Consider the following 13,259-nt stretch of genomic DNA (forward strand, 5'->3'; position numbering starts at 1 on the left):
CACTCTTTCTCCTCAGACAAAGAGACCAATAAATCTCACCCTTTATAAGTACAGGTGCAAGACAAAGCCCTTTACTGGCATTTAGCAAAATGAGTATTTCTCTAGTTTTTTTCATGATAACAACAAAAAGAAGACATGGTTAGGGACTGTGCAGCAGCCCAGCTGCTAGAGACAGAGACTTGATGAGCTGGAGCAGATTCCAGAGGTCACAGGGAAAGGGCTCGGGAAGGAATGAAACACATCCCATCCTATCTCTGTCAGAACTATGTCTCCAGGCCGACTCTCAACTGAAACTAAGAAGGGACCTCAAGAAGGGTACTAACACATTCCTAATATAAAGCAATAAAAGTAAGAGTCTCTCTGTGTGTGCCAGACTTGTTCAAAGTGGAATCCTTCTTCCTACTGTCCAGCACTAAGTCTGCTTCTCTCCCCACACAAGCATGTGCCCATGTGTGTGCACGTGTCATATGCATGTGCACGCACGCGCACACACACACACACACACACACATGCTGGGGTTAAGAACTTCTTGTGCACAAGAGAGAAAATCCTGCCAGAGGAACTACTTAAGTATAATCTGGAGGTTTGGGGTTGTTCCTCACACTTACTAATGAGAGATTTCCTCTGGTTGGAATGACCTCCATCCCTCCCCCAAAAGGCACCAACTGCCAGATTGGATGAGGTCTCAGAATGACAGCCCCCATCCTGTGTCTATGCCTCTTGGAGATACAATTCCATCTGGTATGGAGACAGGGCAAAATCTGTGTGATCTGAGGTTTTCCAAATAAGACTTCACTTACTCAAAATAACAAGTTAGCAGTACAGTTGTTTTTGGGAGAGACAGAAAATAACTCCTTGACAATATTCATTCAAGGGACACCTATCAAGTGTCTACTTGGTAGCAGACCCTAATGACGGTATGAAGACGGATCAGGTCTAGTTTCTTCCCTCAAAGAACTTATAGTCTAGTGAAGAAACAGATAAATAATTATAGTATAAAGTATCTGATCAGTTCTATGTTGGAATAAGCACAACTCAATCTGAGGGTCAGGGAAGGTGACCCTAAGAAGAGTCCTGGAGGTCAAGCAGGAGTTGGCGGGGAGAGTGGGAACTCTGTGCAGGCAGAAGGACCATCATGTGAAAAGACAGACTGTAAGAGGGCAACCTCTGGGTGAGGGGAGCTAGGTGGGAGACGAAGCAGAGAGATATGAGGCTGGTCAAAAAAGGATGGACAAGATCATGGCGAGTTTTGAGCTCTGGAAACCTGAGACAAAATGGCAGACCCGGTGCCTACAGAACAACCACATTTTCACTTTTAGAACAGGCTTCATAATAAGGATCCCAACCACCACTCCTACTCCCCTCCAAATTACGTACGTGCGTCCTTGGGTGACGCTTTCTAGAAAGAAAAAACTATTCATCATAGCCTCACAATCCCTCCTCCCATCCCCACAAAAAGTAGCAGCAGCAGCCTCACTCTAAAAGAAGTCCCTCTTCTTCCTATACTCTCAAGCATCCACTCCTGCCCAGGGTCCAGCTCCAGCAGAATTCTGTTCCATTCCTAAACAGGTAGCAAACTTACCAAAATTTGGGCCTGCTTATCTATATAAGGACAAGAGGACATTAGCCTTTCAGGCCAGTGGAGGGATCAGGGAACTGGCTGGCTTAAAGGAAGTCTTTCCTTCCCTTCCCATAAGCAACGGGATTTTCATCATCATTAAAATGATTTTTCAAATGGGGCAGAAAAGTCAGATTAGCGCCCCCTGGTGGTATAGGTAAATTCGGGGAAAGGGGAAAACCCAGTAGAGGAGAGAACCAGAATGTAACATCATTAGTTGGAGTAACGAAAGGCTTAAGAGGCTATGCACCTTGGCAGATGGATGCCTGCAGCAAAAGCCCCACCTGGGTCAGATGGCAAACACTGGCATCGAATTCAGAGCAATTTCAAGGCCTCATATCTGGGCTAAGTCAGCCTCAGGGCCTACCAGGGTCAGACAGGCTTGTTCCCAGCTTTCTCACCAAGGAGATTTTTTGGGATAACTCAAGAACCCCTTTCCACCTATTTCATTCACATGTAGCAGATAGGTGTCTAAATGAAGGCACAAAGTCTCTAATGTACCTCAGCCCCAGACTCTTGAAAGATTCTCATCATCCCTGCTACCACACATTCTTAACCCGATTGCACCAAAGCCTGTTGGCCACCACTGAGTGCATTACATGACATGTCACAGGGAAAAGTAGCCACAGAAGGCTTCACACAGTTCTGGGAGTTAGAACTTGCAGGGGCTCCTCCCCTCTGCCAATGGCTCTTTTGAGCCTACAGCAAGCATCAAAATCTCAGTTAGGCCCAGTTTCACAACCTGTAAAATGGGATCAATACCTACCTGTTGACAAGGAGGCCAAGTACAGTACCCGCCTAGGATAAGGAGATTTCAGCCTTGGCCAGTCAGGCTTCATGCTTCACTCAGACCACTCTTCTCTTCCCTCGGTGACAGAACGTACCTCCGACAAACAACCTATGCTTCACGCAGGGCCACTTTACAGGAGGACAGAGTAACAATGCCAGAAAGCTAAGAAGGCCTGAACATAACCCTGCCTTCCAAGTGGCTGAAATATTTACCTCTTGCACAGGGGCCCTAAGGGAAACTGAACTGGAAAGAACTTGAACCCCAGAAGTGCCATTCTGCTCCTGGTCTCCAAGTGCCGGTCACCAGGAAGGGATGCTGGGGAAGCAGGGGTAGACTAAGCCAGTGCTCTCCCTGGGTCCCCAGTAACAACAGTGACCTGCGTGGAGCATCAGACTTTATAAAACCTAACTGCTAGGTCCAGTGTGCACTTGCCTTAAGCACTGATAATCCCTATGCTTTCTCTAAGTGGCCTATATAGAGTACCAAGGATTCCAAAATTCCCCTCCCAGCAGCCCTTGCTGCCCACTTCTAGGGCTCTTACCTCTGTACAGAATGGGGTAAGCTGTGGATGGACTACAGGCTGGACATACATGTGAAAGGTAGACTCAATCTCCATGGTCCGGCCATTTAGCTTCAGGATGGGGAACTCGATGATTTCCTGGAGTGCCAAAGATACAGAAAAGGAAAAATAAGTTATTGTAATCAACCGTTTTCAACAGTAGCTCCAAGTCAACAAAAAATGAGTGTTTTGGGTTCATTAGCTCCTGCCAGGCCAAACCCAAAATTGAGTGAGACGGCACCAGCAGTTACAATCCAAACCCTCCCACTGCCAATATCCTCATAAGTTCCAGGGACTGGACACAGCCCTCAACCCCATTGTTTCTGGAAAAGGGAAGGAAGACAGTGGTGCCATCTGCCCCAGTTTCTCCAACTGGTTCTCTAGCAGAGGTTTGCTAACTCGAGCCCCTAAGAATACCCCCTTCTTTCTCTTGCCCAGGTCCCTGTCCTGAAATGGGTCTGATCTCCTGCCATATAGACAACCAGCCATCAAACCAATGCGTAGATTTCCTTGTATGAAGTTTGAACCAAGCTGGTAAGTTTCTTCATTAGTTCTTAATTTTTAAAAAAGATAAAAAAGCCAAAGGGGATCCCAAAGAGGAGGAGAAAAGTGAGTAACAGTAATAGGAGCTAGCGCCTCCCACCTTTCTTTCAGGCAGTACACACTCCCCCTACACCGCCAGCCCAATTGCTTAGCCAGCCCTTCCCAGTCCACTGAAACATAATGGAAGAGAAGGAGGAGGAGTGACAATTTGTTTGGAGTCTCTAAGATTAATTTGTCTCCGCTATTTAATAGAGATGCACAGCACCAAGGTCCTGGTGTGCAAACAGGCTTGCAGAACGCTGGCTGTGCAGCACGCCTCATACATCGCTCCTGGGAAGGGAGGAACGCACCAGAGGGGGGAGAGGGCAGGAGAGAGCACATGCGTACCAGAGAGAAGAGGGAAAGCAAGGAGAGAGAATAAAAAAAATTATTGCTTTTTAATATTCAAAAACAGTTTGCAAAATTTAATCAAAGCAGAGGAAAAGCTAACATTTTTACCACTTTGACATTTTTATTAGCGCTTTCATAAATTTTTAAAACATGAATGGAATTAGTTTACAACACACACAAAAAAAACTGCCCTGAAAACATCTGGAAGAGACAAATAGGAAATAATAAAAAAAAAAAATAAAAGCAAAATTCTCTGAGAAAAATTAGCATGTGGAAAGGGCCTCCACGGCAGAGAGAAAGAAAGGGGGCTCTGCCCATTCAGTGGCCCCAATAGCTCCGGCAGCACCCCTTCCCCGGGTCCTTCATTCTGGAGAAGACCTTTCCAGTATCATTAAAATCGAGGTAAACTGATTCTCTCCAGAGACAGCCTGGAGCAGCAACACGAAACAGATGACACCTGACTGCACTTAGGAAATGAATGGCTGGGAAAACACAAGGAGAAATGGTCAATCTCCTTGATGTCCCAGGAAAGTCAGGTATCCTCCCCGCAAAACCTACCCACTAATATTGGGCTTGATTTTAAAGCATCTATTTCAATCCAACACATAACAGCAGGACCGAAAACCAAATCAAGTCAGTCAGATTTCATGCTAGAGAGATTCAAAGATTCTGGTTGCCTTGTCTTGGTGGGCTGATCTCCAAAGATGGGGAAGCTGACAGGATCTTACTCCCAGAGACAGAAAGGGCAAAACGGCTGCAAGACTGAGGCAGAGGGGAGAGAAGGGAGGCCCAGGCTGCTGCTTAGACCAGGTGATACCTCTCCTCTCAAGGTGAAGAGAGGGGAACACTCATTTCCCAATTCCCTGGACCTTCTGTTCCCCATGAAGCATTACATACAGAGTAAACGGGGGTTTGGAACTGAATAACAAAATTGAACACACACCAAAAAAATACACATTGGTCCCCCTGCAAAAAATCAGGTAACCAGGATTTCCAAGAGCCAACTCTGAGGTGTGGCCCATGAGTCAGGCTCATCTGACTCCTGATTTTTCTGATGTGCCCTTCCTCTCCCCCTAAGTAGAAGAAACACTTCCTCAACAGAAAGAGCTCTATAGCCTGGTGAGTTTGGCTGCCCTGGTGTCTAAGGAAACAAATACAGCCAGCTCCTCACTAACAATGTTAGCTGGGCCCACAATGAAATTTAACCTGTGACACAACTGTACTTTTCATTTAAACTTTCATTTGGAGAGCAGCAGTGTTTGGAGACCTACAGTTTGTCCTGCTAATAAAGACAAGTGTTGGGACCTTTAAGGATGCCATTCATCTTTGGCTTTTTATTAAATTCAATTTTCTTAAGCCCATGATACATTATGAAATTAGGAGTTGACATTCCTCTGGAAATAAAAATATCTATCAAACATAAATAGAAAAAAACCCTCTATTACCAAGAATTTATGGCTTAAAGTTGATCTCTTTCCACTTTTTTACAAGCACATGGTTTGTTTTAGATATCCGAAATGCTATTATGGATCTAGGATTTCATTAGTATTTATTATAAAATACTACGTGTTTCAGCTTCCACTCTGACCAGCACCAAGTCAGCATCCCCAGCAGACTCTCTGGAAACTTGGCCTTTGGGTTTCCCCATTGTAGCAAATAACAGCAAATAAAGCAGCTCAATATTCAGACTTTCCTGATGTTCGCTTCCTTACCCAGAGGGAAATGGGGCCAACTAAGTGCTGAGACTCAGTGCCATGCTCCCGGAGAGGAAGAACAAGCCAGACTCGCATCCATGGAAAAAAAAGAAAAAAAAAAAAGGAAGAGGGTAGGTCCCTGAAATTCCCAGGGTGCCTAGACCCAAGGCCCAGGACACATCAAATTTAGCCTATTATAAACATATCTCTGATAATGCTAGCTCATCAGCCAAGCCTTCTTCCCAAGACCAAGAAGAGGTGGTTTCAAGGGCCAGTCTCAAAACGTGACTTTGCAGGGGCCCTTTCTCCACAACATGAGGAGCTGTTGTGACAATGAGCCTGCACAATGGCATATTCACTTGAGCCACTGAGGATGCAAAAGAGAAGCTTCTGAGAAAAGACCCTCTGAGAAGTTACAGCAGCAAGGACCTCACTGAGGCACTTCTTACCTTCCCATGTTGCCCAGCCAGTACTTCCATACTTTCCAGAACCTTAAAATACTGGCCCAAACAGCCCAGTAGTGGGAGAGGTGCCCCAATCTGCATCAAGTTGGCACAACTCTGCAGCCAGGGCACCTGGAGCATGACAAACTTTTTGACGATTTTTAGCTGATAATGATCAGAGATGGAACCCCAACGCTACAAGTTAGTGGCATTAATCCCAACACAAAGATTTGTGACAATGTGCCCAAGTGCCAGCCACTATGTCCAGTTGCTCAGATAATGAAACTGTTATTCCTGACCCTCACCTTTTCTCTCAGCCAATTTCGTCACTCCCCTAGGAAGGTTTATTTCAGAAACAGTTTTGTGTAAAAGTAGCACCAGGAAGGAAGGAAGGACCAGTCATATTTACCAGCCCTCTTTCCCTATCCTAATAAGAGCTTCACAGTTTTTTGCCTTTGTATGCCATTTGCATTTAATTAAACTACCTGAGTGCCTACTTTGTGTAGGCTATCAGACAGGGGCTGGAGCAGGACTAGAGGTAAGATGCAGTCTCCACTTTGGAGAAGTGCATGGACTATGAGTAGAAAAGACAGGCAAACAAATAAAGAACAGTACACCGTGATAAATACCTTAGTGGAGGGACATACACGGTGTTATGTTTTTCCATTTACAAAAGCATAGTTTCACATACATTTTCTTATTTTACCTTCCTTAATCCTAGGAGATAGGTTACATCATCATCACCATCACCATCTTCAGGTCATAAATCAATACTATTAAGCATCTACTATTCACCAGGCAGGGGCTGGCTGTAGACACAGAGATGAATACAATGAAAGGTGGCTTCTTTCTCTGAGATGCTCAAGTCTGGGCAATGGGTGGAGAGGAGCTGGCCTCCAGTGCTCTCCAAGACATGTGGAAAATGCAATCATTTTATTCCATTTATTGTATACTACATGGCAGATACTGTGCTAAGAGGAATGATCTCATTTAATCCTCCTAACTCATGAGGTGGGAATCATAGTCATCCCTATTTCACAAATAAACTAAGGCCCAAAGATGTTAATTCACTTGCTCACACTTACGCTGCTTGTGAGGGACAGAGCTGGAACTCCTAAAGGGGAAAATGAGAACGAGACTTAAAAACTGAGTAGGATTAGCAGCTTTCAACATCTGAAGGGTCAAGAAAGATCTGGTTCTCTTAGTCTAAAAGGTTATCCTGTAGAGAACTCAAGTCTACTATCTCCTAGAAACAGAGTCTGCTCTCAAATTTTAAGAGCAATGAATGTGGACTATCCAGGCAGAAAAGTTCTAGAGGTTTGCTACTGAAAAGACTCCACCATGGCTGCAGTAACACAGATGGCACAGGGAAGGCAGGAACCATGTGCCTTCAGTGTGATCTCTAGCACCTAATTCCTATGCTGGCACACCGGCTTCACTCTCTCAACTTTTGTTGGGTAAACATATGAAAGGGCTGCTAAGTGGAGGATACAAGCCAAGGGCCTGGCTGTACCAGAAGACACAAAACTCTCCGCAGAATCAGAGAAGGGAAATGATCTGCCTAAGATGTCAAAGATGGTCAGTGGTACAGCCAGGATTCAAACCCAGACATTTAACAGTTCAAAGCACTTTCTATTAGATCTACTCTCATCTCTAAGTGGTTTCCTCCCTCAACTACTACAAACCACCAAATCCCAGTCTTACCTAGGGTAATCAACCATCTTGTTGATCAGGACCAAGGGTTTCCTGCAACATGGACTCTTCTTTTTTTTTGAGATGGAGTCTCAGGCCGGGCGCGGTGGCTCAAGCCTGTAATCCCAGCACTTTGGGAGGCCGAGACGGGCGGATCACGAGGTCAGGAGATCGAGACCATCCTGGCTAACACGGTGAAACCCCGTCTCTACTAAAAAATACAAAAAACTAGCCGGGCGAAGTGGCGGGCGCCTGTAGTCCCAGCTACTTGGGAGGCTGAGGCAGGAGAATGGCGTAAACCCGGGAGGCGGAGCTTGCCGTGAGCTGAGATCCGGCCACTGCACTCCAGCCTGGGCGACAGAGCGAGACTCCGTCTCAAAAAAAAAAAGAGATGGAGTCTCGCTCTGTCGCCCAGGCTAGAGTGCAGTGGCACGACCTTGGCTCACTGCAAGCTCCGCCTCCCGGGTTCACGCCATTCTCCTGCCTCATCCTCCGGAGCAGCTGGGACTACAGGCGCCCGCCACCACACCCAGCTAATTTTTTGTATATTTAGTAGAGACGGGGTTTCACCATGTTAGCCAGGATAGTCTCGATTTCCTGACCTCATGATCCACCCGCCTCGGCCTCCCAAAGTGCTGGGATTACAAGCGTGGGCCACCACGCCTGGCCAACATGGACTTTCAATGCTAACACTGAAACGCCATTCACAAACTACCTATAGCACTGGGCTGTCTGCCAATGGTGGGTGAAAACTGGCCATAACTTAACAGCTAAGAACAAAAGCCTCAGAATTGGGATTTTTCAAATATCCAAGGTTCCAAACCTATTGTACCTACTGTCTCCCTCAATATTGTTGAGGGGAGAGAAGACAGAAATAAAAAAGAAGCACCAAACAAGCATTCATCTACCTTGTAAAATGGGTTGGAGCAGGTATTTCAAACCTAGCTTGCTTTTTTTTTTTTTTTTTTTTTTGAGTCAGAGTCTCACTCTGTCACTCAGGCTGGAGTGCAATGGCACAATCTCCAGCTCAATGCAACCTACACTTCCCAGGTTCAAGCAATTCTCCTGCCTCAGCCTCCCGACTAGCTAGGATTACAGGCACCCGCCACACACCTGGCTATTTCTGTATTTTTAGTAGAGACAGAGTTTCACCATATTGGCCAGGCTGGTCTCACACTCCTGACCTCATGATCTGCCTGCCTCGGCCTTCCAAAGTGCTGGGGTTACAGGCTTGAGCCACCGCGCCCAGCCCCTAGCTGCTCTCTAATTGCTCAGCTAGGAACCCCCAATGATTTCCTTCATAAACGGAGGACACAATGGCAACAGCATTTCAAATGAAATTTCACACCCACAATCAGTAGATTACAAGAAATAAATGTGTAAGTTGCTTTCGGGATATTCAAACTCCCTTCAACTACAGTGTCTGCAGCAATACAAATACATTTGAAGACAGAACAACAACAAAAGGATTTAAGTAGAAGGGACTTAGGTTAGACTGTTGGAATTCGTAAAAATGGGACAGAGGGTTTATAAATTCTGGTTTTTGTTTGTTTGTTTGTTTTTGAGACACGGTTTCGCTCTGTCACTCAGGCTGGACTACGGTGGCACGATCTCGGCTCACTGCAACCTCCGCCCCCCAGGTTCAAGTGATTCTCATGCCTCAGCCTCCCACGTAGCTGCGATTACCACACCCAGATAATTTTTGTGTTTTTACTAAAGACGGGGTTTTGCCATGTTGGCCAGGTGAGTCTCGAACTCCTGGCCTCAAGAGATCTGTCCACCTTGGCCTCCCAAAGTGCTGGGATTACAGGCCAGAGCCACTGCGCCCAGCCCAGAGGGTTTAATAGAGTAGCATTCTAGCCCTTTTTCCCTAGGCATAGATTCTCCTCTGCCTGAGCTGATGTTTCTATGTCCTATCTGAAATAAGAGAATGAGCAGATCATTTTTCATGGCTTCCCCCTCTCAACCTAGGAAGAAGGAACTGGTTTTCCTTCATAACAACTCATCTATTCCTTCAACCCTCGGAAGAAAATTCCAAAAAGTGTGTGTCCCTGCATGGAAAGGTTTGATAAAATCTAAAAGCAACACATAACACAAGGTAGAAAATGCAGTCCCTGACAAACATGTCGGTTCTACCCAAATATTTAGTTTTGGATAAAAGTCTCATGCAAAGATGGGCCCTTTCTCCAAGGATCAAGGAGCCTCCCGGCCACAGGGAAGAGGGGAAGTTGGATGGGAGAAGTGAGGGCTACACTGGGCAATGGGGTACGGTTTGCAATAACAGTTTCTCCCTTGGAAAAAAAAAAAAAGACATTTTATGCACAAGGAGCTTATTTCTTAAACAAACACTCGTGGTTTTGATTTACACCACAGTCTGCTCCTAAATAATTTATGGCGGGTTAAATTTATTGCCAAGCCCTGGCTGGCTGCAAATTCGAATTGCCAAATAATTAGATTTTAGGGCAAAGCTTATAAATTACCCGTCGATTTGTCCGGACTTGTTTGTCAGTTGCTTTGTGCTTCAGGTCATCTTTGGCATTTGGCTGTTTGGGTTTTAATTGCTGATTTACACTTTGACAGATGAGAGCTGATGCTCGAAGTTTCAGGACAAGGAAGGGTAAAAAATCGGAGCTTTAAAAGCCTGATTTTTCACCTACATGTCCCCCCTCCCCATCTCCATAGACCCCAAAGCAATTAAAATATAGAAAAGAAGCTGAAAATAGACACTGCTATTCTTTATTCGAGGAAGGTATGGGCGCAGAGTGAATTATAATTTACCTTTATGGAAATCTGAATTTTTCAAACAACACAATACCAATAAATGAAGGAGATCAAGTCTTAGAAACCACATCCTCGGCCGGGCGCGGTGGCTCAAGCCTGTAATCCCAGCACTTTGGGAGGCCGAGACGGGCAGATCACGAGGTCAGGAGATCGAGACCATCCTGGCTAACACGGTGAAACCCCGTCTCTACTAAAAATTACAAAAAACTAGCCGGGCGAGGTGGCGGCGCCTGTAGTCCCAGCTACTCGGGAGGCTGAGGCAGGAGAATGGCGGAAACCCGGGAGGCAGAGCTTGCAGTGAGCTGAGATCTGGCCACTGCACTCCACTCCAGCCCAGGCGGCAGAGCAAGACTCCGTCTCAAAAAAAAAAGAAACCACATCCTCACCCGAGGTGTGCATGACTCAGAAACAGCCACAGTTCAAACATTTTTACATACTCAATTGTAAATAACTTCAGATATTAGTGGCCTCTGGGAAGCCGACCCTTCAGGGCTCCAACAACCAAATGATTTCTTTGTAGCTACCTGTATACACACATTTGTCATGAAATTAATTTAAACAAATCTCAGGTTATGTGCTAGAGAGGTCCCCTGGAGGCATCACTAAGGAAGGGCCTAGAAGTACAAGGGTGCCAAGCCCAAAAAATCTCTCTGGATAGTACCCTGGCTCTATCACTGTGTTGATAAGAGGGCCTGATCTCTCTGTGTTTCCCAGAGAAGCAGGGCCTGCCTCCCAGTCACCTGCTGTATCCCAACAGCTTACAATGAGGTTGTGGATCAGAATAATACTAGTACTAATTCTACAAATAAGAGCTAATACCTGTAAGCCATTACATATCGAACACTGTTTTGAGCATTTAATATGTTTAACTCAGTTTATCCTCCATCAGTCCTGTAAGATTGGTGCTATTATTAACCCCACTTTGCCAATAAGGCAACTGAGACATAAAAGAGTACAAGTAGCTTGCCCAAGGTCATACTACCAGTAGGTAGTCAAGACTCAAATCCAGCCAGGCACGGTGGCTCAAGCCTGTAATCCCAGCACTTTGGGAGGCCGAGATGGGTGGATCACGAGGTCAGGAGCTCGAGACCATCCTGGCTAACACGGTGAAACCCCGTCTCTACTAAAAATTACAAAAAACTAGCCGGGCGAGGTGGCGGCGCCTGTAGTCCCAGCTACTCGGGAGGCTGAGGCAGGAGAATGGCAGGAACCCGGGAGGCGGAGCTTGTAGTGAGCTGAGATCCAGCCACTGTACTCCAGCCTGGGTGACAGTGAGACTCCGTCTCAAAAAAAAAAAAAAAAAATCAAATCCAGACAGTCCAGTTTTAGAGTCCATGCTTTTAATTTTAAACACTATACTCTACTGATTCTCATCAGAACAGCGTCTACCTCAGCTCCCCTCACTTTGAAGGTCCAGAGTCCACATTCTGAGACTTGGGCACATGCAGCCAAAGCCTGTTCAATCAGTCACCCAACGAAGTGAAGGAAAGGCATGTGTCTTGCTCAGGATCACAAGATGAATTAGAGACTTAGTTAGACAAAGACCATTTTTCAAACCAATCCAAATATTGCCTTAAGATACACTAGCGGGGGATGAAGAAATGGCGGTGAGTAACAAGTGATCAAGACAGGACCAGGCCCACTCAGGCAGACCGAGAGTTCTGGTCAGACCACTTGACCAGGAGCCCAGGGAAGGTGGCTGGGCTATAGGAGGCCTTACTCGGTAATCCCCATCCATAGCCCCAGGGACTGCTGATCTCCTCACAGAATACTGCATGCCTGTGGGGTGGTTCATAGATTCCCTGTTCTCTGCCCACAAGTGACAGCCAGCAGCCAGGAAGGTAAACAGTTGTGCTGGCATGACAACAGATTTTTTAAAATTCACTGGCTAGTAAGCAAGCAATACACAGACTAATACCCCCCACACAATGCACTGAACACATTTCTCACACATTGTCCCATATGATCCCACATCTCTGTAAGCAGTTTTACAGATGAGAAAGCTAAGAGGGTCAACTGTTGTCAAATCACAGTCCCATCACTTGAAAATTTGTTAGAAATGCAAATTTCTGGCCTCCACCCTAGCCTTTCAGAATCAGAAGCCCTGGGGATGGGGCCAGCAGCCTTGGTTTTAACTGCCCTCCAGGTGACTCTGATGCTTGCTGAAGTTTGAAGTTTGAGAACCGCTGGTCCAGACTACAGCAGTGTTTCTCAGACTTCAAATGACCTAAGGAAGGTGTCAGACTGCAGATTCTATTTCAGCTCTGGAGTAGGGCCTGCCTGACATTCTGCATTTCTAACAAGCTCCCAGGTGATAAGGATGCTGCTGGTTCTCAGACCACAATTTAAACAGCAAAGGTGTAGTCTAGAACATCTATGTGACTAACTCCTTATCGCTGAGGTACTGACCAAGTGAGAATCAGAGCCCAAGGCTCTCAGCTCCCCTCGCAGAGCAAACCCTTACTTGGCCCACTTTAAGCACCCGAGTCAAGCCCTCTAAGTCTGCTAACCATCCCTAGCTCTTATTGCCGACATTTCATCCACCTTGCTGCCAAGAGCTAGGGTAGAAAAACAGGCCTGTCACATCCAAGAACTTCATAGAGTAGACTGGCACATCTCTGTCAGGAAGCTAGCAAAAAGTCTTCTTGTCATGGCAGTGCCTGCTTCCTTTCGGAATACTGTCAAGACCAGGGCATCAGCTACCCGCAGAGTGCTCAGCACACTATTGTCTCAGCCCTGCAGAAAAAAA

The 13,259-nt window shown here is 46.1% G+C and overlaps 1 protein-coding gene across 8 annotated transcripts in view; it reads right to left on the reverse strand.

Annotated features, from left to right (window-relative positions):
• Positions 1–13,259, reverse strand: part of ERI3 (ERI1 exoribonuclease family member 3) — a 137,914-nt gene that overhangs the window by 98,163 nt on the left and 26,492 nt on the right. For 7 of the 8 annotated variants that reach the window (XM_011945961.1, XM_011945936.1, XM_011945983.1 and 4 more), the window contains one exon: positions 2,950–3,066. In XM_011945961.1, coding sequence (XP_011801351.1) covers positions 2,950–3,066 — 117 coding nt within the window. Of the gene's footprint in view, positions 1–2,949; positions 3,067–6,043; positions 6,363–13,259 lie in introns of those variants that run through there. The other variant, XM_011945968.1, reaches the window with a different exon arrangement.

Source organism: Colobus angolensis, unplaced genomic scaffold (genome assembly GCF_000951035.1).
Source record: "Colobus angolensis palliatus isolate OR3802 unplaced genomic scaffold, Cang.pa_1.0 Scaffold106, whole genome shotgun sequence".
NCBI lineage: Eukaryota > Metazoa > Chordata > Mammalia > Primates > Cercopithecidae > Colobus > Colobus angolensis.